This window comes from Ursus americanus, chromosome X (genome assembly GCF_024610735.1).
Source record: "Ursus americanus isolate L20-20 chromosome X, mUrsAme1.1.p, whole genome shotgun sequence".
NCBI lineage: Eukaryota > Metazoa > Chordata > Mammalia > Carnivora > Ursidae > Ursus > Ursus americanus.
The window spans coordinates 28,280,918-28,306,127 of record NC_142164.1 but is presented as its reverse complement, the minus strand read 5'-3'; the positions used below and the strand labels follow the sequence as shown (position 1 = coordinate 28,306,127).

At 44.2% G+C, this 25,210-nt stretch overlaps 1 protein-coding gene across 3 annotated transcripts in view; it reads right to left on the bottom strand.

Annotated features, from left to right (window-relative positions):
* LAMP2 (lysosome associated membrane protein 2) overlaps window positions 1-24,995 on the bottom strand; it is a 37,457-nt gene extending 12,462 nt beyond the window's left edge. Inside the window, exons 1-8 of one of the 3 annotated variants that reach the window (XM_087859552.1) lie at window positions 24,769-24,995; window positions 14,528-14,646; window positions 13,659-13,872; window positions 9,777-9,935; window positions 8,651-8,838; window positions 7,581-7,703; window positions 3,186-3,249; window positions 2,505-2,669 (exon numbers count right to left, since the gene is read on the bottom strand). In XM_087859552.1, coding sequence (XP_087715678.1) covers window positions 2,505-2,669; window positions 3,186-3,249; window positions 7,581-7,703; window positions 8,651-8,838; window positions 9,777-9,935; window positions 13,659-13,872; window positions 14,528-14,646; window positions 24,769-24,832 — 1,096 coding nt within the window. In that variant the 5' untranslated portion in view covers window positions 24,833-24,995. The remainder of the gene's footprint in view (window positions 1-2,504; window positions 2,670-3,185; window positions 3,250-7,580; window positions 7,704-8,650; window positions 8,839-9,776; window positions 9,936-13,658; window positions 13,873-14,527; window positions 14,647-24,768) is intronic. The other 2 variants (XM_045814815.2, XM_087859553.1) reach the window with 2 other exon arrangements.
* Window positions 24,996-25,210: the final 215 nt, after the last annotated feature.

Here is a 25,210-nt window from a genome sequence, read left to right as displayed (position 1 = left end):
CATACTCATTTGTATCTATGAGTAAACACACACATATGTGTATGTGTTTCATATTCCAAGTCCTTTCCAAAATAGAGGAGTGAAGAGGGGCACCTGGGTGGGGCTCAGTTGGTTAAGCATCTAACTCCTGGTTTTGGCTCGGGTTATGATCTCAGGGTCCTGAGATCGAGCCCTGCATCGGGCTCCATGCTCAGCAGAGTCTGCTTGAGATTCTCTCCCTCTCCCTCCACTCCACCCCCAGCTTACGTGCAAGCACTCATAAATAAATAAATAAACAGAAAGATAGATAGATAGATAAATAAAATCTTTTTTAAAAAAAAAAAGACCGAGACCGAGATAGCAACAGAGAGCACGAGCTGAGGAGGAGAGGGAGAAGCAGGCTCCCGGCTGCACAGGGAGCCCAATCTGGGACTCAATCCCAGGATCATGACCTGAGCTGAAGGCAGATACTTAACCGACTGAGCCACCTAGGTGCCCCAATAAATAAATAAATAAAATATTTAAAAAAAAAAAAAAGAAAGAAAAGAAATGAAGAGAGCTAATTCTAACCCATCTCTACATAGCCGGATCAGCCTCTTAGTGCTAAAGTGATATCTTTTGGGAAACTGAGAACAGATCAGAAAGGTTTAATCATGGGTTTAGAACCATGCTGGCTCTGGAATCTTTCAGAGCTGAGAGCAAACTATAGCCTGGAGGCCAAATCTGGCCCAAGAGCTAAAAATGGCTTTTCCACATTTTTAAATGGCCAAAAAAACCCCAAAAAACAAAAGAAGAAATTTTGTGACACATGAGCGTTATATGAAATTCAAACCTCCGTATCCATAAATAAAATTCTATTGGAACCCAGCCACACTCATTTTTTGATTGCCTATGGCTGTTTTCGTGCTACGACAGGAGAGCTAATAGTGGTGACAGAGCCCATGTGGTCTCCAAACCCAAAACACCGTCCGTGCCTGACAAACAAACTGCACAGCCCCCGACCTAGAGCATATGATCTTCGTGGCTACAGAAGTCAAGAAACTGGGACCTCTTACTGATTTGCGTGTGTTTACTACACGAATTAATCTGGCCAGGGCTGGCAGCCCACAGGGGGCTAGCTTTTCTATTTCCAGACAGTGGTCTGATCCAGTAAAATCCACTCAACATCTTTGACCTGACTGCAAGTCTACTTCCTCCTCCCGCATAGTCAAGTCTTACCAGTGCGTTGTATCTACAGGTACCCAAGGTCATGGACAGATTACATGCTCATTACCAGTATTAAATATTACGTATTCCTTTGGGCACCATTTTTAATTCGACATATATAAAAACTGAAGTTTCAAATTCGAGATAAAGAATGCAGCTCATCGCGATTACAGCTGACTAGATAAACAGACTCAAGCGGGTATCACGCTGCAAAGGATTTTCAGTTCTAATCACAAATCTGGACCTAAAACTCGGGTAATGGAGGGGAGCTAGATAAAGACTCAAAAATAAAACTATGAAAGGATCAGACTAATTGTACATAAGCAAAACTGACGAAGGGAAAAAAGAATTCTTGAGAAAAATTTCTAAGTGTAATTAACCTCTCTAGTCACGAGAATGGTAGGGGGAAGGTCCCAACTTATTCTGGCCTAACCAAGTCAGGCTGGTGATCCAGTGCCACTGTGAAGATCCTGGCGGCTCACGGCGTGCTCGCTTTTAAATGCAGCTGCCACATTTCCTTCTAAACCCCAGAATTAATCGTTAAAAAGGATGTGCATGGTTTGAATAGCTCTGCTCGGCAGAGCTGTGATCCACAAACCCCCAATTTTAAGTAATCAGTTTAAAAGAACAAGTCAATTAAGGAATTTTATGGACTTTTTTGGGCCTACGTGCGTATTTTAATCTTGTAATGCCAAATGCACCTTTCAGATTTGTAGAAACACACTGCCATGAGCCCTCCACAAAAGGTTTCCTTAAAAATCTGATAAATACCATCACGAGCCCTCAGCGGATCCTCCAAAAAGCCTCGTGCACACTAGCATATGCTTTTAAAACACTCCAGATCACTTCGGCTGGCCAAAACACTGTCCCTGCTATTTGAAGCTTGGCCTAACCGTACTCCTCTGTCTTAACAAAATAAGACCAAACTGCTTTTATCTGTGTATGAAAATATTTCCAACGAGAAGATGGCCCCAAGAGAAACAGATCCCAGATGCTCAAACCTGCCATCCTTCCCACAAACTAAAACCTAGCGGGGAGTGTCTATGCCTTAAGTAAAGCTCACTGAAAGCTTCCAACGGTTTTAAGAACGTGGTTGCAAAGGGTTTCAGATCCACACACAAAAAAATCTACTTTGAGCAAAATGATGGGCCAAATAACGGAGTTCGCAGAACTTGCTCAAGGCTATGCGGACTCTCCAACAGTCACAAGAGGTGAATTCGTATCTATTTCAGTGCTTAAATTTCCATGAGCCAAAGGAAAAGCCAACTATTAGTCAACGTAAGAACATAAATTATTGATAAAACTTGCTCGGTTCTTACCTGTAGAATATTTTCCTTCCATCACATTGAAAGGCTGAACCCTTAGCTCAAAGGTATTTATCTGAAATGCTCCAGACACGGAAACAGTCTGCTCTTTGTTGCACATATAAGAACTTCCCAGGGGGGCATCCCAGTAGCTCAGATTGTTATTTGCAATGCTGAAAGCTTTAAAGAAAACAAACATGTTAAGAACTTTTTTTGTTTTTAAGTAGGCTCTACAACCAACGTGGGGCTCGAACTCTCAACCTGGAGATCAAGAGTCGCAAGTTCTACCGACTGAGCCAGCCAGGTGCCCCTGTTAGTAACTTCTTATTCTATCAGTGTAAGAAATGGGACAGTCCTCAGAATTTTTCAGTGAAGTATAGGAGCCTGGGGTACAGGGTCTACCAAAAAAAGCAATTCTTAAGACCACTAGGTTTCCTATCTTTCTATAGATGTTTCTGTGGTCTAAAAATCAGTCACATCCTTAACTATTATCCACCCTATTCGAAAACGAGGGAGACTGAAAAGATAAAACACTATGGTTCTCAATGACTGATGTTTGGTTGTGGTCAAGGTACAATTTTCACATAGATTCTTCTGTTCCATTAAACAGAAGGCACTATTTGGTAACAAAACAACTATGGTTTCTATTCCGTCAGAGTAACCCACTCTCTTCCCCAAGGCCAATGCTTTGCTTACCAGAGCCATTAACCAAGTACATGCTGACATTCACTTCCTTCAGATAGAATCGGTTTTCATTTTTCTGTTAGAAAAAGAGCTTCCAGTTAATCAACACATCACAACTGTCCACAGGTACAGTTAATATCTACAGATGAAAAGCAATCTAATACTGTTATCCAGAAGATAAAACCATGGATTAGACCCGGACCAACAGAATAAACTGCAGCTAAGTAAGATGTGACAGAATCCTTTTTTCTTCTGCATTTTGTTTCCAATTTTTGGACCAAGGGCATAGTCACGTGGTTGCTTGACACTCAACCATTCATCCCTCATTTTACTCCTCCCGTCACTTGCTGAGCCCCCGCCTTCTCTAGCCTGGATCATGACAGTCTCTCTCTCTCTCTTTTTTTTTAAAGATTTTATTTATTTGTTTGACAGAGAGACAGACAGCCAGCGAGAGACGAACACAAGCAGGGGGAGTGGGAGAGGAAGAAGCAGGCTCCCAGCGGAGCAGGAGCCCTATGCAGGGTTCGATCCCAGAACCCTGGGGCCATGCCCTGAGCCGAAGGCGGACGCTTAACGACTGAGCCACCCAGGTGCCCCTGGATCATGACAGTCTCTTAGCTGGGCTCCCTCCCTGCCTGGCAGCCTCTCCAGCTGGGAGCTTTCCTTCGCCACTATTATCTCTGTGAAGCACGCATCTGATGAGCCAGTCATTCTAATTATGTTAGTGCTTAGCATGTACAAGGCAACATATCTCAGTGCTCCAGGGAGCCAGCCAAATGAACCGGGCTTGGATCCTGCCCCCACCGTGTTTGCAATCTGCCAGCAAAGATAAGATAAATACATAAAGAAATAACCATATTGCAAAAAAGACAGAGATAAATTATAAAAATTAAAAGAAGATAGATGACTTCCAAGTAGAGGAGAAGCAAATCGATACAAGCTTAGGGATGCTCCATTTGAACCGGGCCGAATTCAATTAGGAAATAAGTAGGAAAGGGTATCCGGGAAGGCCAAGTGCATGAGTAAAGGTAGCCAGAAAATAAGCACCATCACAAGTACGCCAGAATCTGAAAACTTAGTACCAAGCGATGTTCTTAAAACTTCACATGTGAGGGCACCTGGGTGGCTCAGTCGGCTAAGCGTCTCCCTTCGGCTCAGGTCACGATCCCAGGACCCTGGGATCGAGCCCTGCGTCAGGCTTTCTGCTCAGTGGATAGTCTGCTTCTCCCTCTCCTTCTGCCTACTTCTCTCTCTCTGTCAAATAAATAAATAAAATCTTTAAAAAATTTTACATGTGAGGTGTCACTGAATAATTCTAACACCCCATTCTGGGATGGGGTGCTCAAAGTATGGCGATGTTAAGTGATTCTCCCCAAGGCTGTAGGGTTAGTGGTCAGTGAGGTGGGATCTGAACCCCGGAAGTCTGGCTGCAGAGCGACGCGCTGGTAGCTACTGTGCTCTCCTACCTCACGGACCGCACCCTGCACAGGGCGACCTGAGAAGGGAAAGGAGGAGACATAAAGCCGGATATGCAGGTTCCGCTGCATGGCGGGGGGGGGGGGGGGGGGGGGGGGCAGAGGGGGAGAGACTTGAAATAACCTGCCGTGGAACTGATAGGTTATCTTGTTGGTAAAACAGAACCGCTGAAGCTTTCTGAGGAGGTGCTGTGCTTCGGGAAGATTAAACCAATGCAGAAGAACACCGAGGGAGGAGAGGAAGAGGAAGGACTAGCTGGGAGGTAAGACATCATGCAGGCTGGACTCAGGGCAGAGGCAGAGAGGACAGATGCAGAGAAACGTCAGGAGGAAGCACAAAGAAGGACTTGACCACCTCATTACACCTCTCCTCGCCTGGCATTCAAGGCTCCCCTCAATTTGTCCCAACTACTTTCCCTGAACATGCCACGTGCCCCATTCTCCCAGCTGGTCTTGACTGTGTTCCTTTTTCCAGAAATAACCTGTACTTTTCTGCTTACTCCCCTTATCTCCATGTGTACAAACCTGACCCATCCTTGAAGGCCCAGCTCAACTGTCATCTCTTCCATTAAACCTTCCTGACTCTCCGCCGCCCAGAATTAACCACTGCCTCTTCTTTGCATTTTCTTCTGGTCGCTCACTCATCCCACCTGGAATGCACCTTCCACGGAGCTCTAACTGCCCACAGAATCTGGTTCAAAAGCCTTAGCACAGCATTCAAGGCCTTCCACAAAAATGGTCATTACTTGTGTATTTCTATCTTTACCACTAAACTGTGGGCTCTTTATTTTTTTTTAATTTTTATTTATTTATTTGACAGAGAGCATAAGCAGGGGGAGAAGGAGGCAGAAGGAGAAGGCAGCTCCCTGCTGAGCAAGGAGCCGGACCTGGGGCTTGATCCCAGGACCCTGGGATTGTGACCTGAGCCGAAGGCAGACGCCCAACTGACTGAGCCACCCAGGTGCCCCTGGGCTCTTTATTAATACACGCCTTCTTCTTTGAATCCCACCATGGCATCCTGCACTCGACACACTCGAATTTAATAAATTCTTCTTAGAAGTGACAGGGTTGAAGATGGGCCCCAGTGAAGTCTGGTGATGTTACAGGTGTTTCCTAATTTTTTGAAGTGCCTAGAGCATGGTTAAAATGTCACTATTTAGGTTTTTTTATTTTATTTTTTAAAAGATTTTATGTATTTATTTGAGAGAGAGACAAAGATAGCAAGAGACAGCGCTAGTGGGGAGGAGAGGGAGAAACAGACTCCCCACCGAGCAGGGAGCCAGATGTGGGGCTCGATCCCAGGATCCTGGGATCATAACCTGACCCGAAGACAGATGTTTAACCAACTGAGCTACCCAGGTGCCCCAAGATGTCACTGTTTTGAACTGCATTTAAAATAATCTGTTGGGGGCACCTGGGTGGCTCAGTCGGTTAAGCAGCTGCCTTCAGCTCAGGTCATGATCCCAGGGTCCTGGGATCGAGCCCCACATCGCATTGGGCTCCCTGCTCAGCGGGGAACTTGCTTCTCCCTCTCCCTCTGCCTGCCGCTCCCCCTGCTTGTGCTGTCAAATAAATTTTAAAAATCTTTAAAAAAATGGTCTATTGGGCAAATTAAATATTGTAATTATTAAATATTTCCCCAGAAAGGTCAGAAGAAACCATGTTTCTTTTAGGACCCGACCACAGCTAGAAAGACCAAACTCAATCACTCCAAAAGGAAGGAACCTAAAATATTACTTTCTTCATTCTTACTTATAGTATAATCCCTATGAGATAACTTTAAAAGAGAATATGTCCGGGGAGGCCTGCTCTTACCACACCGAAGAGGATGAGCCTGACCAGATGTTTTTAATACTAATCCTCTGGTCATATGTGTACTGTAACAGAGGAATGATTTCAGTGCTGGTAAAGGGAAGATTTTTATAAACCTTTCTCAAATGTAATTGCCTGATATAATCCTCAATTACTCTGCATATATTCCATAGAGAAAAAAGGCTTTAGACTAAAGATACCAAGTTCGGACTTGAAACAAACAGCACATACCTAATTTTTTAATATATCAGATGTTGAGACTGTTTCCCCATCCCATATATAATAATTTGATTTTAAAGCAGAACTGTTTTTTAATCTACCTATACAATAACTCTTAGCTTCAGAACTGCTGGCAGCTTAACATTTTCCCTCATTGATGGCTGTCCCCTTTCCCATTCCCATTTGCTAGAACACGTGTACACACACACCCTCAAAAATTATGGAGGTAATAACTGCTTCTGAGAAGGTAGAAATAAAATTTCTCAATGATGAATTTACGCTAGCAAGAAGCAGAGCTTATATGCTTAACCTGGAACATTCTCTTTAGGGTTCAGCCCTTCATGCAAGCATGAACCACAAAAACCCAAATGCTACCATTATAAACTATCCTGATTTCATGAATTTATGCATGTTAAGTACTTACACAGAGTCCTGTAGTACTCAATAAATGTTAATTATTATTACAGTATAGCCACCAAAAACCCTAAAATATTAGAGTAAACAAACACGAGTTTTCTAACCAGTAATAGAAAAACATATTATGGAAATTACTTTTTATCTTTTGTAATACATAATATGTAAAAATATAGGCTTTATTATTAAATATTTCCATATCGGACAGATTAGAGAGGGTTTTTTTGATGTGGGTTAATTCTTGCTCCTACCCTGAAGTCTATATAATGGCAGAACAGTCGCCTTTGGTGAACATGAATCTAAGACAACGCAAGACCACTGAGGTGACTCTGAAGGATTAAGAGGGATCAATGGACTCCGCGTTATAATTAAGTAGTGCCGAAATGGAAAACAGAGCTAAATCCCTCCCTACGCACACACAGCTACGTAGACTTTCAGATGTGTGTCTAAGAAAACGAACCTCATCTTAGAGAAAGCTGTTACTCACCACAGCGAAGACGAAGTCAAGATACTTGATGTTGCTGCCGTTCAGCCGAAGCAGGGCAGTCTGAGGCTGGCAGCTGCCGGTGAAGTCAGTCGTATTGGGGTTGATGTTAATAACCGAGACAACCTGTAGGGGAAGAAGAGGGACAAAGGTACAGCTTAACCGTACAAGTCCACCGCAAAACCTTATACTCTTAGTAAGCAACTTCAGGGGAGAACAAAAAATCCTTTTGTCTGGATACTTAAGTTTATGGTGTCTTACTTTCAAACAAAGTTGGCCCAGGCCCTCAAGCTATGACTCAGACAACTTAAAAAAAAAAAGAAACGAAAAACAAGAGGGAAGCTTCCTCAGTAATGAGGCAAATGAAAAGACACATTTTTATGGAGCATAAGGGCCATCTGTCTAGCTTATTGAAGTCCAAGACTCTGGAAACGGGATCTGCCCGTCGGCACGCCCTCTGGAGGCTCCGTGGAACACTGCAACCAGAGGGGCCGCCGCGGACTCGAGCGCACCGCTCCCGTCTGAGTCAGCGAGGAGAAACAGCTGCACTTGCCCGTACATCAACCTACACTGCGTTGCAGATACAAATGTGAAGGAGTTCTATTTTAAACTGAGATAAAAACCAACTGTCTGTACTCTGAGCTACTGATGGTAAACAGAATCTAAACCCCGAAGAGTCCCTGAAATGGCTAGGTTACCCGCTGGCCAAGACAACCCCTTGACAGGGACATTAACTCTTCGTGGTTACAGTAACTCCAAATTTATCAGACCTCAACAAGTCCGCATCAAATCTTAAAACAGAATCAGTCTAGGGGTGCCCGGGTGGCGGCTCAGGTCATGATGGGGGGGGGGGCAGGATGGAGCTCCACTTCAGCTCCCTGCTCAGTGGAGAGTCTGCTTCTCCCTCTGCCCCTCCCCCTGCTCGCGCTCTCTCTTTCTCTCAAACAAATAAATTTTTAAAAATCTTTAACACAGAACCAGTCTAGTAACACTACTCTTGGGCCAGAGGTAGGATATACCATATTTGAAAGGCCATACGAGAAGAACGCGTCAATAGAAACAGAGAACAATACCTTATCGTGCGTCAAGTTCAGCTGCAGCCCCATGGTAGCCAGAAGGCAAGTACCATTGCTGTTATTAACCGAGTAGGATCCCACCTCCGGCTTTTCCCTTGGAGCGGGTGTCACAGTAGGGGACGGTGCAGTGGTGGGGACGAAGGGCACCACAGTGGTAACAGTTTTATCCTTTTCACACAGAAACTCTAAAAAAACCACCAAAAGACAAAATAAACCAAAGTGGCCCTTTTCTTATTTCATAAAGCGAGGAAAGAGTAAACTATTTCTCACAATAGAAGTCCAATGGGTTATATTAGGGGAATCAGGCAGAGGTTCCCGAACCGCTGCTTCAGATGCCGACAATCTCTAAGAGTTACGACACACCAGACACATACAAACGCTTTACCGACTTTCCACTTTACCTACCATACACTCATCTCTTTAGACCCTGAAGTCCCTTTATTCCCAAAGAATGTCACCTGCCCCTGATATGAAAATGAGCGATTTAAGTTTGAAAACATTTCACTCCTGTCCTCTTCTTTCCCACACACACACCATTAGAAGGAAGGAGAGTGTTTACCAGAAAACTGTTTAGAAATCATTAAAGGGTTTCAATACAAATGAACCTTTTATTTGTATCACCCCTTCAGCAAATTAGAGGCATGACAACCTCTTCCTAGGAAGTGCTGGTAGGTTCTCAGAGCTGGTGAAGGAGAAATTATGACGTTTCCTTAAAGTCATATATAAGTTACAAAAGCAGTTTATAAAATTCAAGACTCAAACACAAAAATCTCATTCCTAAGCTGCGGTCTTGGATCATCAAATGCTAAAGAGCTGACGATCAAGCTATTTGAGGATTTGCTCAAACAAAGATTAGGTTTGATCAGCTGAAAACACTATAGGCCGAGCATTTGTTAAAACAAACAAACAAACAAACACCACCACCCACAACGTGTACATCATCAACTTGAAACTACAAGTTCCACAAGAACAAGAATTGTGGTTATTTACAAAAACTTACAGTCCAGTGTAAGCTACGAACGTCTTAGTACAGAAATGCTTCCAGACAACAACTTCAATGAGAGCCAGCTGGTACACTCGAATCTGAAATTGGGGTCCAAGTATATATACTTGAAGAGCTCACCTTTTGTGCTCACTGTGCCATTCTGGACAAAAGCCTGTACGTGAACATCCCAATAGTACTGGACGACACCATTCTTCTCTAAAGTTGATAAACTATTGCACCTGAAGATGTTGTTCAAAGGAATTCTGAATCCCACAGCATCACGGACGGTCAAAATTCCTATAAAACAAGATGAACACGAGCTGTTTCCAAGAAGGTAGGAGAAGAGCGATCGCGTAAATTTACCTGTAGACTTTCTTCTCCTTCTGTCTGCCTGCCTCCCCCCATCCGCAGGTGACACAGGGCATGGCATGTTCAGGCAATGACAAATTCACTGGTGCTGAACACAGGGAGTAAGAAGAAAGACGTGATGGGGGTGAGGAAGGAAAGCGGAGCTGCAGCTGGCCACGCGATGAAGGAAACTGGAGTTGAGGACAGGTGAGGCTTTATTCTGTTAGCAGTGGGAGGTCAGCTTCCGTTTTTAAAGCTGGAAATAAATCACACACATACAGTTTATTCTAAGGGAGATGGCAAAATTGTAGGAGCTAGGCAGGGGAAAAAAACTCTTTAAGGAAGTCATTTAAGAGGGAAAGTAGTTAGGAGGCCGCTGCTCTGGTTGCGGCAAAAGGTGAGGGGGCTGCCTAACTAAATTAAGATGATGAGAAGCAGTAGAAAGACAGCAAAGAGGCCAAACTGAAAACACAGCTAAGGTACGGTCAACAGGGCTTCATGACCAAAGAAGGAAGACAGACAGATTCATCAAGGACTTTAGAGTAAATCCTTCTCTTTGTGCTACTACCCCAAAGTAAGTTACAGTCACTAAAATGAGCTTCTGGAACCTGTTCCTGGATAGCATTTCAAGACTATTTCGTTTTAGGAAATCTTCAGAATGTGCAAGGAGTAAGTTACAGTCAGTCTGTACGGAGCTTTTATTATCACGCTTATGGTGAGACCTCAAAAGACTGTGATCACAACTATCCACCCGGACGGCTTGTTTCTTTCGGAGAAGCAGCAAGGAAGGAAGGGATACAAGGTCCTTAATTTGATGGGCCTCGCCATCATGTCGCAAGGCAGCCCATTAATGGTGTCTTGGCACCCCCTAATGGCCAAAGGGAAAAAAATGTAAACCAAAGAACTAGAACATTTTTTCCCCAAAACGGTTCCTCACCGTTAACAGAAGGTATCTGAACTGTCTTACACAGACAGACCTCAAAAACAATCTACAGACATGCTGGAGTTCTAGGAAACGATAATTTTTTAAACTATGTATTATTAATGAACATGTACAGATTAGTCAAATATAATAAACACACTGATAGGAAGGCTCCACCCCAAATTCCTGAGAGTGGCTGCCTCTTGGGAGGCAGAGAGGGAAACAGCTCTGGGAGTGAGTACAAAGGAATCCTCAAATGTATCCGTAAGGTTTTATTTCTTTAAATAAATAAAAAGATGAGGCAAATATGAAAAAATGGCATTTATAAATTCTGGGTAACGGATACATGTAGGTCTATTATGTTATTCTCTGGACTTTTCTGTATTTTAATCATGAAAAATTTTTTAAAAGAAAACAGCAGCTTTCAAAGTTGCTTCAGTTATCAGATGCCTAAAAATAAAACACTAAATTATTTCAAAAACAACAGTCTGTTTAAGAAAACCATTTTAAATTCCAAACAGTTTCAAATATCTTATTATGTAGATGCTAGTAATAAAAAAAACTGCATCCGCTCCTCGTTTAAAATAAAGAGGAGGAGAGTGAGATGTTAATTTTAGAGTCTAGAGTTTTTCCATTCCAATCTGTCAGATCTGTCCTTTTACCGCCACCCCCTTGGTCTAGGCCCTCGCTGCATCATCCCTTGGTTACTCTAACAGCCTTCACTTAAGCTGGCATCTCGGCCTGCAGTCGCCTCATTTCCAAATTAATCCTGCAGAACATTCTTTATAAACTACTGTCTCTGCTTTTGTTATGTCATTCCCCTGCTTAAAAACCTAAAATGGTTCCCCAGTTGCCTACCCCGTCAAGCTAAATGCCTTTCCTTGGCTTCCAGGGCCCCCTATAATTTAGACCCCTTGCACCCAGCCAACTTTATGTTCCTTCTGCTACACCGGCGGCCTCTATTTTCATCAGGCAGCTCTCCAGCTACCGCTGCACATGCTAAGCTTCCCCCTGCTGGAAATCCTCTGCTCATATTCTCCGCCTGACTCAAACTCCCCCATTAGCCTACTTTCAGCTCAGGTCTTTCTCTACACCAAGATTTCTCACTCCTCCAGCACCCGCCGACCTCTCCTTTCTCTCCGCTCCCAAGCAGACCACTGGTGAGGACACATTCACATCAGGCACTCTTTAACCACAGGCACTCAGAGACGGGCTCTGGAAGTATACGCCATCTGCAAAGTTTGCTCTGTACCCTGAGAGAGACGGTGGACAGGCTTCCCTCGTGTCGCCCCCCCAAACAAAACCCCACGACAACAACAAATCACACTGATTTCAGTGCTTTCCACCTTTGCCATCCAACTTGGAAAAACAATTTTGCTCTGACTCCCCAACTTGTTTTCAAACTCCTTGAATGCGAGGGGCAAATCGCAGACTAGTTCTAAAGGACAAGGTAGGGCACAAAGCTAAATGTATCAAGTAAACCAATAAGAGACTTGCTTTAGGGTATCCTCTCAAACGAAGAGATTAGGAAAGAGAAAACTAGGATTGATTTCCACGTCTCCGTCCGTGTTACCTCCCAAGTTTTGCATGCACTCATTCACTTCTGGGTCCTGAAAATAGGATCTTTTGCTATCCATACCTCCAAATGAGCCTTTCATCCCCAGGGCTGGCAAGTGAAGCCCATGTGCCTGTGTTTCTGGGGTCCGAATGAAATGCTATCTGTGAAAAATGCGAAGCTACTACGGACACCATGTTAACCCAAACCTCAACAGAAGGGAGAGAAAGGAGAATGGTAGCTCTGACAAAATTAAAATCTCCACTATCCATGCCTTCAAAACATTTAGTACAAAAAAATAAATCTAGTACACATTTCAGTTCTAAGAGCGACAAGAACGCCTTACTGCCAATGCTTTTCTAAGTTTGTTTTGACCTGAGATTGTCTCAAAACAGCAACGAATGTTGACTTCATTCTGCCTTTAATTAATCGTTTACTTTTCAGTCCAAATCCTATCTAAATGGTAAAAAGATCTGAAGATGGAGCATTTCTGCTGATCTCAGGTTACTGAACTCGTACACATCTAAATACCCATTGGTAAAGGATTTTCTCATTCAACATTTGTCGACTACCCACTGTTGAATGAAATAAATAATAATAGTGAAGTGCACGAACCCTGTAACTTAACAGACTTTATTTCAAACACCAGCTCACCCACTGACAAGCTGTGTGACCTCCAGGAAAATCATTTAATCTCATCAAGCCTCATTCCCCTTTACCTATGAAGCTGAGATAACATCTACTTCCCGGGCTGAGACGCAGCGAGTCACACACTTAGGGCACCCCGTGGTACAAAGTAAAGCACTCAAACAATGATAGCAAATATCACCGTATCCAACACTGCTGTCCATGGGGTGACGAGGATACAAAGACATGAACTCTCCATTCTAGTTCGGAAGACAAACACGCATGTAGATGTTTTTTTTTAATTATTTACATCTGCATTATGAATATAAAGCAAGAGAGGGGTGCCTGGGGGTGCAGTCGGCTAACCGTCCAGCTCTTGGTTTCAGTTCACATAGTGATCTCAGGGTCATGAGATCGAGCCCCATGTCGGAGCAGGGAGTGTGCCTGGGTTTTTCCTCTCTCTCCCTCTGCCCCTTCCCCCTGTGCTCTTTCTCTCTCAAATAAATGAATAAAATCTTAAAAAAAAAAGAGCAAGAGAACATAACACAAATCTAATTGGTAAGCTTACCTTTATCTTTAGCATCAGGAAATGTGGTGTTATCACTAATGTTGTAGGAAAACGAGATGCCATCAATTGAGTAAGTAGACTCCTCCTTCGTAAAATTCACAGTCCAGGAAAAGCCAGATCCAAACTGCACCACTATTTTGGGATTGTTCTGTTCATCCCCACAGATGCTTCCATTGTATGTTGCAGTGCTGAAGTCTGAAATGGTTACAGTTTTCTAAAAGAAAAAGAAGTTCGGGGGTAAGGAGCCAACTGGCAGTGATGGGCACCAAGCATGTGCAGAGGACGCCCCAATTCAGTCTCCGTCACCCCCCCCCCCCATGGCCAGGCTGCCCTTTGCCTGGCCCATTGTGTAAACCAGTCTCAGATTCTTCACCTCCATACCAGGCCTCCGGACAAACTCATATATGTCGGAAAGGAAAAGGAAAACTGGCCTGAACTTCTGTTCTTGATTTAAAAAAAAAAAAAAAAATCAGGTTATAAGCAGGCAAGACCTTAACTAAAAAAAAATAAGAAGGCAAAAGGATTGAGAGGATACCCCCCCAAAAGAGATTTTAACAGCAAACTATAAAAAACGGGAACGCTTTGATGTGTACAAGTTAAAGCATCACAGATGCAGTCAGACCTGAATGCCACAGTCTTCGGATCATGTGCCCTTCATCAACTCAAGAACAACTCCAAAGAACCCAAGAAATAAAATACTCCTTCCCACACTGAGCAGAATACCTTCAGGTATGTATGTGTTTTAGAAACCCGCAGAATTTAGGTGTTAAGTCAGTTAACATTATGAAATCTTATTTATATAAATGTATACAAAGGATAAAGGGTAGAATGGAGTTCCTACTGGAAAACTCAAAAAGAAAAGCACTTACGAAAGTTTTGCTTGTAGTCTCATAGTGTATTGTGAAATTCATCTGCCATTTTGCATAAAGGCAAGTGGCTTTTTCTGAGTCTGTCACATTAAGTTCCAATGCATAAGACGAGACCGCTCCTACATTAGAAAGAATAAGATTGTAAAATTGTACCACGAAAACATACCTAAAATAAAAAGCTCTTATCCACCACTGAAGTGCCACCAGCTCTAAAATGAAACGACTTTGAATATATATGGTATCTTGGTGATGGTTTTTCTTTGTATTTTTAGCGGAATCCTATTGATAAAGTTAGCATCACCCCTTCCAGAAGGAATGGTTACTTGACCTAGGATGCTTAGGTAATGGCACAGACTGGTGACATTTGCCTTTTGCCACCTAATAGTCATACCCACATTCATCTGTGCCTTGCTAGTTTTGCCTGTCAGGACTTCTGTTTTTAAGGTAAATGAGCTTAAGGGGAAGCCTGGGAGGGGTGTTAAACTGTGTCTCTCATTTGCAACAAGGATGAAACTAGAAGGTATTATGCTAAGTGAAATTAAGTCAGAGAAAGACAAATACCATATGATCTCACTCATATGTGGAATTTAAGAAACAAAACAGATGAACACTGGAGAAGGGAGGAAAAAATAAGATGAAATCAGAGAGGGAGACAAACCATTAGACTCTTAACTGCAGGAAACAAACTGAGGGTTGCTGGAGGGGAAGGGGCTGGAGGGATGGGGTCACTGGGCAATGGGCACGAAGGAGGGCAGTTGATGGAATGAGCACTGGGTGTTATATGCAACTGACGAACCACTAAATTCTACCCCTGAAACTAATAATACACTATATGTTAACTGATTTTAAATAAAACAAAACAAAAACACAAAACCCTGTCTCCCTCAAACCAGCCAGTGGAACTTTGTCAAAATAATGACAGACTGGATGTTCTAAGGTCTTGCTGCTTTCAATTCTGTCACAAGCTATGTGACCTAGGACACACGGATGTCCGGGCAAACTACTTTATTCCGATATGAAGACGTGGGATAGCTCTTAGTAAGCATGTGCACCATGTGACCAAAAGAACAGAGTTTCAAAGGTTGTTAGGTCTAAAAACGAAAGGTTAATTTTTTATAAATGTAACATTCATCACTTTATTTTAAAATCCAATCGATTAGGAAAGCTGATGAGTGTTTTGACACGGACTCAAAGTCACTTCCTATGTTCTCAACCTCCTACCTCTTTAGGCAGAGAAACCTTACAGGGACAGAAAAGCCTTGGTGGGGACTCTGGAGCTAACCTCGCTCTGATCTACACCAGGCTAAACACAGAACATTACCCATTAAACTGAAGAGCCCAGGGACTCAAAATACTATGTGCCAGCAAACACGCCAGCAGCATAAACGTCGGACAACCCTTTAAGGATTTTCTTCACTGTCTCACACATTACTCAAGGGGTGAGCCTGTTTCCTGTTAAGACAGATGCGTATCCTTTAATGATACCTGAGCAGTCCAGCGTCATCTGCAAGTCGGGACACGCCACGGACTACAGAGCGTGAAGTCCGGAAAGGAATCCCAAGAAGGCATGCCTCGGCAACAGCTTTCCAGTCGTGCACAAAAGCCGATGGACGTTATGCTCCACAGCCTGGGCTGCCTTGCAAGGCTGAGGATTACGCTAAAGCTTGTGGTCACTAAGTACCTAAATGGACTGGCCAAGGCTTGAAATGACCTCGTGAGGCCTAAGTAGGTTTCGTAGCCATTCTAAGTACGATATGGAATGGAGGAGCTGTCGTGCTTGACCCAAGGCTATCCTGCAGCGGTGCTGAGAACTCTGGCTTCTAATGTTTCCTACCGCCTGGAGGCCTGCTTTTCATATGCTGTCTCTCTCGGTCTCATTCCAAGTCCCTAGCTTTAACATAACCTCCTTGCATGCAAAGGATTCAAAACGGCTGGAAATAACCAAGAAAAGCCTCACACCGGTTCATCGCTTACTTTCCAGAGATATTAAAGTCGCAGAAAGAAAATGGCAGAAAATGGTGACAACACCGACCTGCCCCCGTGGGAGACCTCACACTTCATGAAGCAGAAGGCACAAGGTGTGGTTCAAATTTACCACTACACTAATTCAAGAGAGTCTAGCTGCAGACCTGAAAATGAGAACTGAGAAATGCCCTGAGGGCTCCAGCACTTTCTGTTCTGGTGCCTTCCCCGCCTTTCTCCCAGTGGGAGCCACCCCTTCCCCTCTATCTCTCCCAACTGCGCCGGAAACCACTTTCGCTCAGTTATCTATCACCGTACCCGCAAAAATTTTCCGAACTAAAATTCACTCTTCTGCTTCCTCTAAATGGTCCCCTTCTCAACCTCTCTAGCTCTCAAGGGGAGGCAGGACCAAGTACAGTCACTCGGGCTCGCAAGTTTGGGAACGAGCTTCTACTTCATTCCCTTGCTGAGGTCCTATTGATTTTTCCCCCTTCAAATCCTCTCTTAAACCCAACCTTGGCCTTTTATTTCTATTCCCGACCCACCATCCCACCCCTAAATTACTACAGACGCCTCCTAGCTGTCCCTAGAAACGCTCCCTGATTAATGGTCCTTAAATACGTCTTCCTCGCTGGGCACTTGCTTAGCTGCTTTTACGAGCTCCAAAACTCCCATATTAAATTTAAATTCCTCCACCTGACCTTCAAAGTAATCCTTAATCTCATCCCACCCTATTCCTTCAACTTCTCTCAAACCATTTTCCCAGAACACACCCTTTAATCCGGTTGAACTTGTTCCACCGGACCCAAACGCCAGGCTCTAGTTAATTTCTACCCCTAGGCTTCGATGGTCCCTAACCTTCGAAATTGATGGTTTTTCTACTGACCTCAATGTTCACTTCAGGAAGGACTGCCCCCTCTGTTTGGCTGCCCCCAAACCTGAAACACCCCCTGATCCTGCCTCTTCCTAATAATTTCTGGCAGCTATCACCACTCACTGTAAAAGCGGAAAATGTCAGGTACTTGCTATCCTGGCCTCCCTTGCAGCAAGGATGGGCACTCGTGCTGGGCTCCGCCTGACAGAGGCATCCACCCCAGATTTTAGATAGGAGGGCGGCAGAACGGAGCCCAGAATGGAGGAACTGCCTCCCTGGGGCAGGGGGGGTGCTACACCAGGATCAAGGTCCCAGGCAGGGAGGCCAGCAGCGTGCACGACCTGCAGTTTCACGCTCCGCGCTGTTAGTGCGGCTCACTGGCGTGATTTGGGAAACTCAACCAGGCTTCGAGATACACAGCCAGGAGCTCTCGAAATTGAGTTACCTGACACACAGTTTTTCATGAAGTAAAATTGTACTGATGCGCGCCATACATACAGAAGAGTGCACACTATGACCCACGGAAAGGGAAAAGCACCCGTGACATGAAGCGGCCAGCTCAAATAATTTTCACAAGCTGAATCCGCTTGTGTCAAGAAACAGAACATTCCAAGTGCCCCTGAAGCCCCTGCTGTTCCCCGTTCCAGGTACCTTTTTCCCTCCCAAGGGCAACCACTATCCTGACTTCGAACTACATCGATTAATTTCGCCTGTTTTTCAACCTGGTATCAATGGAACCATTCACTAGCTGGCTTCTTCCAGCCCATACTTTGCGTGTGAGGTTGACCCCGGATGGTGCAGCTGCTGTTTGTCCCTTCTCACTCTGTATGTGTAGCTTTCTGTTATTGGGTAAATACTCCACTACTGATCTATGGCAGATCACAGACGGCTTATGGGTAGTTTCCACTCTGGTCCTACTACACATGGACACGTTGGCGAACACACGTGGATGTGTACCTGCTGGGTATGCATCTAGCAATGAAATGATGGGATCCCAAGCCTATGCATATACCCTGGTATCTTTTCAATAAATTCCTTTTCCGCTTAAGATCGATCAGATTTCATTTCTGGTGCTTACAAATAAGAACCTGGACTGGGGGACACCTGGGTGGCTCAGTTGGTTAAGCATCTGCCTTCGGCTCAGGTCATGATCCCCGGGTCCTGGGATCAAGCCTGCTACTCCCTCTGCCTCTGCCTGCCGCTCTGCCTCCTTATGCTATCTCTCTATTCATTAATTAATTAAAATCTTAAAAAAAGAAAAGAACCTGGACTGATAAGCTACCCATTTTTCAGCAGCTGTTTTCTCCACCAAGATCTCCTTAACTGTAAAAGCCTCGAAGAGCAGTCATACATGGTGCATACCCCCACCTTTCTGTTAATTTTATACTATCCTGAATTATTCAGTTATTTTATGCCTGTAAATCCTGACTCCTATATTGTCACAAGCTCTAAAACAGCAGTTTTCAACTGTAACTTCACAACAAACTGACGTGTCATGGTAAATTATAGTACACAGCAGGTAATTTGTTAACTAATAAAAAAAGGACCCGAGTCTGTGATTGAATGATATATATGGATTCGAGATTCCCCCTTTTGGTACTATCTCTGCCACTCATTTGAATTCCAATCCTCCCATACCAACACATGATCTAATCTATGCGGCAGCCCCTAGGAGTGCGCTTCTTACATGAGTATCACCCATTACGGGGGCCATGGTTGGGAAGACCATGTCTATTACTCTCCCCCCATCTCCTATCATTCCTAATAGTGTGGAATACATATTAGTTTCTCAATAAGTTCTGGTTGATCGTCTCAAGGTAAAGATACCCTGCAATAAGGAGCTGAAATATAGTTTAATCTAATTACAAAAAGGCCAGAGTTTCAGCTCTTCCAAATCATGAACCTAGCCTATCTGGCTTCTGGATACGCCCTCAACCCCCAAGTCAGTTTTCGCCTAATAAATTTTGACATGAATTTCAAGCTAGGAATAATGTATTTCCCATAAGGCAAGTTGATAGTTGAAACATTTACACTTTGCTAAAAAGTATCAGGCAAACCATTTCCATCCTTAGTGCTGTATTTGATTTTAGCATAGCTAAACCATTCTTGTTTGAAAGTCCTCATGACATTAAAAAAAAAAACCCACAGCTGTGCCAACTATACTCAAATTAAAAAAATAATTAAATTTAGTTAAATGATGTTTTTCAAAAGAAACCCCACATAGCTGAATATATACTAGAGTGTGTAATTATAGAGCTGAGAGTTTATTCTCCAAAGAAAAAGGCATGCCTCAAAATGAACTTTCTCAAATTTAAATATCCTCTCAATTTTATTTCCAAAAAGTTCATTTAGAGGTTCTTTCAGAACTCACAACTTATTTCGCCAAGCATGAGATGCTGCAAAAAGTGGCCAGGTTTTTACAAGTCTATCTGATCCGAAGTGTAGTTGAAAAATATGCATTTGCAAACAAAAGGGGGGTGGGGTGGGAACATAATAGTAGTGGTAAAACAAAACCAATAAAAAACAATGATCTAAGAGGCAATATAATGAAGCGATTAAGAGCCCCATCCCTGGCACTGAAAAGCTGGAATTCAAACCAAGTCAGTCCAATTTACTAGCTGTGAGACTCTAGGCAAGTTATCCTTGCTAAGAATTGGAGTATTTCTTGAACAGTTTCTTCGAAAGTATGCAAGCCCTTCAGAGCTAAGAGAACTTTGCCAAGCAAGTTGGATACTCCAGCTTACAAGCTTCCCTTCCAGTAAATAAAGCACCTAAAGGGATCCTTCCCAAATTTTAGTTCTAGGTTTACTCTCATCATATTAAGTTATGAACTCCTGAACTCAAACTCGTCGGTTCAGAATGATGTTGGGCAAAGGGTCTTCCAAAAACAAAAACAAACAAAAAAAAAAAAACAAGCACAACATAGGCATACAGTACCTATTTATTCTTTCTTTGCGGTTATTAGGTTTAATAAATCAGATTAACTGTTCCTCGTTTACAAGTCCTCATTTATGCTTCCTCATATAGGCACAACCCATTCAGTTGCCGATAGTCTCGATTTCTGGTAAATCGCTTTTAAAAAGAAAAGTAATGAAATGATTTTAAGCTACAAAATAATTTACTTTTAAGATCAGACAGTGGGTAAGGAAGTAAGATTCAACACCATTCAACTAATGGAAAATGCTTATTGCTGAGTGAGTGGCGTTTGGCAGGCCTCCAGAATTCTTTTGCAATGCACAGCAAGATACCAACAAGTACTTATAAAGTACACTTTTGGATCTGAGGCGATCTCTGATCACTTTAATATGAAATTATGATCAGAATGCTTTTGTCACTACAGGAGGAAGAGCAGGCTTCCTGCACCAAGGGTCACTTAAGTCAGCTACGGTGCTATGAAATAATCGTCGAAGGCAAATTTCACTCAAGGATATAGAAGCAAGCTGCACTCCTGGGAAATAATTTGAGTATCTATAATCCTATCAATGTGATAACCAGTGACTAATGGACAAATAATAAGCCTGTCCTTTCAAGTATCTGTATTATAGCTAAAAATAATTTTAGCAGAACCTTGAAAGCAAAGTTATCAGTTTAAGGAAATGTGGTTAAGGTTACAGAGAGATCTCCTGCTTGCTTCCTTTCAGATCACCTCCAAAAGGAGAGACTGGTTCTTTGTGAAAACACTTCCTGCAAAACGTAATTTAAGGTTTACAGAAGAAAAAGGAGACCAAGTTGGCCTAATTTACAGTCATATCCCCAGTGCCCACCAATGAATACCCTCCACAAAAATCTACTGAGGGTTAACCACGTACCAGGTGCTAAGTAAGCAATGGGAACAGCGGTGCGTAAGGCAGTCTTCGCTCTCAGAGACTAATGCCATAGGGGAGACTTGACTGGCAATGGGATTTTTAAAAAGAGTGGAAAATAGGCTAGCCTAATAACCTAAGAGTTCGGGAACAACAAGATTTACTCCTATTCGTCCAGATGGTCATCTGGCTGGCCTCCCTGCCAACACTCAGGTCTCTGCTCACCGGGCAATGGATAGATAACCATTTGTGGGAGGGAGGGCCTCCTACCAGTGAAGTACATACTCAGGCTATTTATAGAAGGTTTTTCCCACCCAGAAAAGCACCAACCCTATAAAAACCAGAAGTCAAACTAGTTGTAAAAATCAATAACCACAGAAAAATTCTGAAATCTATGATGTCGCGAAGAAAAAACACTTAAGACAATGATGCTAGGAAGTGATTTTTAGCCACTACTCTCTTTATAATGCAAAAGAAAAGCATAATAGCTTTTCTTCAGAAAGTCCTCTAGTCAGTTGTAATTCATTCAAATAAAGAGCATAACTTCATCTCCGTGAAAAGGCCCAATACATAACCGCTAAGAACTCTTCTCTATACTTGCTCTAAAGCAGCTATTTTTAAAAAGTTTCCGTGGAGCTGGGATAAAGTTACAAAGTGAAACTGGCACAGCTTAAACACTCAAGCTAATGAGACTATAAATTCAGGACAGATCCCCCTTCCAACAGTACCCAAGAAGAGCACAAGATCCGCAACAGGTACTCTACAAATATTTACTGAGTTCTTAAAAACCTATTCTTGGTATCCATTGTGATGTATGCAAAACCCACCAAGCAACACAAGACTGTGCTCCAGGTTTGAGAGAGAAAGCCCCAGGGAAGGAGTCCGAGCCCCACACTGAACCAGCAGCTGCCAGCGAAAGCAGCCGTATCGAAGAGATGATTTCTAGTTCATCCTGGTATCTTCTGAAAAATCTACTCTAGGTACATTGTGAACTTTTACTCCTCCAAATCCCGTTCTAAACCTGGAAGTGGAGGAAATCGATCTTGGAAAGCTTCCAAGAAGATGACTCTAGTTAGTCCTGTTCAATACATGGCAAACTAGCAGATGAGCTGACGGGTTCTTTTATGTGCTTCTTTTTGCCTGTTTATTTTCTGCAATGAGCAAGCACTGCTTTTGTAAAAACAAAACAAAAAAGCTTTCATTAAAAAAAAAAAGAAACCAAAAAAATCTAATGACACAAAAGCCAACAAGTAGGACAACTATTATTTTTTTTCACTTCCTCTAAACAATAACCATGTTGTGTTTGCGCCGATTCAATTGGCAGTGAACTACTGATTAACAGATGCCTCGGTCAGATGTGTTCTAGTCACTGATAAGGTGCTTTTCGTTGTAAACAATCCTCTCTTAGGGTCACTGGCCCCTCAGTAAGTGCTTCACAGCAGTGTGACTTCGAATTGTGTTTGAGCAAAGTCTCCATGGCCCCCTTTCAGAAGGGCTATGGAGGCGTCTCCTGCCCTATGTGGACAGCTGCACTGGATCGGGGAGTCTGAAACGTTTGGTCTCAGGACCTCTTAACTCTCCTATCCACTGGGGACTTCAAAGAGCTTTGGTTTACGTGCGTTCTATCTCCTGGCATTTGCCATGTTTGAAATGAAAAATGAGAAGTGAATGGAAGAAAACATCAGAGCCATCAGAGTGGTGATGTCACCACACATTATGAAGCCTCTGGAAAACTCCACTGTAAACTGGTGAGAGTGTGAGTGAAAAAGACAACTTCTTAGTATTATTTTAGAAATGAGTTTTTAATCTGACAGGCACCCCCTCAAAAAGATCCTTGATTCAGAATCACCAGATGAGATCATCAAGAACCCTTCCAACGGGGGCGCCTGGGTGGCACAGCGGTTGAGCGTCTGCCTTCGGCTCAGGGCGTGATCCCGGCGTTATGGGATCGAGCCCCACATCAGGCTCCTCTGCTATGAGCCTGCTTCTTCCTCTCCCACTCCCCCTGCTTGTGTTCCCTCTCTCGCTGGCTGTCTCTATCTGTCAAATAAATAAATAAAATCTTTAAAAAAAAAAAAAAAGAACCCTTCCAACGCTATCACTCTGGAGCAAGCCTGCTCAACTTTGGCACCACTGACTTTCTGGGGTGGCTAGGCCTTTGTGGGGGGCACTATATTGTGCACGGCAGGACATTTAGCAGCATCCCTGGCCTCTCCGCACTAGATGCCAAACGCAATCCCCTGTTGCGACAACCAAAAATGTCTCCAGACATTGCCAAATGTCCCCTGTTGGAGAATCCAGTATTTTAGGATGCTGATTTTACTCTACTGAAATGTGAACGAGGGAATGTGCAGCTCCCACTGCCTTCTCGGACCCCTAATATATCTCCTCTCCACTCCCATCTGGGTCTGTTCCTTCTGTTTATTTGGTCACAAACAGCAAGTCAGTGGAGAGCAGCAAGTACAGGCTCAATCAGGTCAGGAAGAGACATTCTGGTCAAAGGTCACCTTTCAGGCATTACAGCCCTCGGGGCACCAGTGATCTTTGGGGGAGGGGATATAATACAATCAGCCAACATTCATCCAGCCATTCTTATGACTTGCTAACAGCCCAGTCTTTGGCAATTACCTATCTTTTTCCTCCAAAAATGAAGTAAAAGGCCAGTTGTGCCACCGAGAAGAAAACGAGCTTCTGAAGGCAGAGAGGCAGTATACGCGACTCAGATACACCACCCCCAAAACCTCACATCTGGGAGGCCCTCCCAACCGAAATACCAGGAGACTTTTTTTTTTAAAGGCTTTTTTAAGTTGTTGTTTTAATCAGGATCTGGCTGGAAATAGCAAAGCTGATAGGAAACCGACATCCCCAACGCCTCCAAGTCAGATCTTCACTCCCCACTAAAGTTCCCCTCATCCCTTTAGTCTCCAGAGGTTAGTCCGAGTTTTCTCGCTTGGAAATTGCCCCGGGCCACCTTAGGTCCCTACCCCTCGAAACTCCAACTACCAAACTCAAATCCAGCATCATTCCTCATCTCTTTACTTACCCTTCCTCCATGGCATCGAACTCCCACCCACAAACCGCCCCCAGCCCTCTCGCTGTCCCCCAGACTCTACTCGTACCCCCCACCCCTCCCCCAAGCTTCTTCACGCAGGCCAGTCTCCCCCCCCCCCAATTTTCGCTCTCATCCCACAGTTTTCCACCATCTTCAAAACTCTTCCCTGATCCTAAGAAACCAGGACTCTCCGAATTGTCTCTGCCACCCCAGAATCGCACGTACGTCCCTCCTACACTCACTCCTCAGTATCTTCCCCAAGTTACTCTTCCTACCCAGATCGGCTCCACTCCTCACTCTCCCCCACCTACCCCCCCCCCTTCCTTGCCCCTTCTCACTCTCACGGGCCCTTCCTCCCCGCCATCCCTCGGTCAGGCCTTCTCTAGGTCACGGCTCGCCTCCCCGGGCCAAGCGCCGCCGCCCAGTGTCAGCCGCTCAGCCTCTCACCCCGCCCCCCGCTTCTCCCGGACCAGTCTTTCAGGTTGTGGCCTTTGAACTGGGCTCCCCGGGCCCAGGCTGAGGGACAGAGCAGGAGGGCCCGACAACTCACCCAGGACAAGGCAGAGCAGAACGAGCCCGGAGCCTGGAACCGGGGAGAGGCGGAAGCACACCATGATTCCGCAAAGCAGGAGGCGGCGCCGGCTGGTGGGGGTGGAGGTGGCGGCGGCAACAACAGCAGCAACAGCAGGGAAAAGACTTGCTGGAATCCGGGCAAGAGCACCGCCGACCACCGACCACAGCACTGCAAACGCCAGGACTCGGCGCTTCAGCGCGGGTCATAAGACTAGGGGCGGGGCTCTTTCTTGCTTTTAGCCAATCTCCGCGCTTGAAAGCAGCGAGAGGGGTGGTGATGTAGGAGCCGGTGGGCGGGGCGACCACGCCCTGGCTTTTTGGTTCACAATCGTTCTTATGTGCCCAAGAGGTATGTGCGGACGGCTTTTTCTAAGGCTTAAGAGAGAGGATTAACTTTTTGGGGTGTAGGTAGTAGAGTT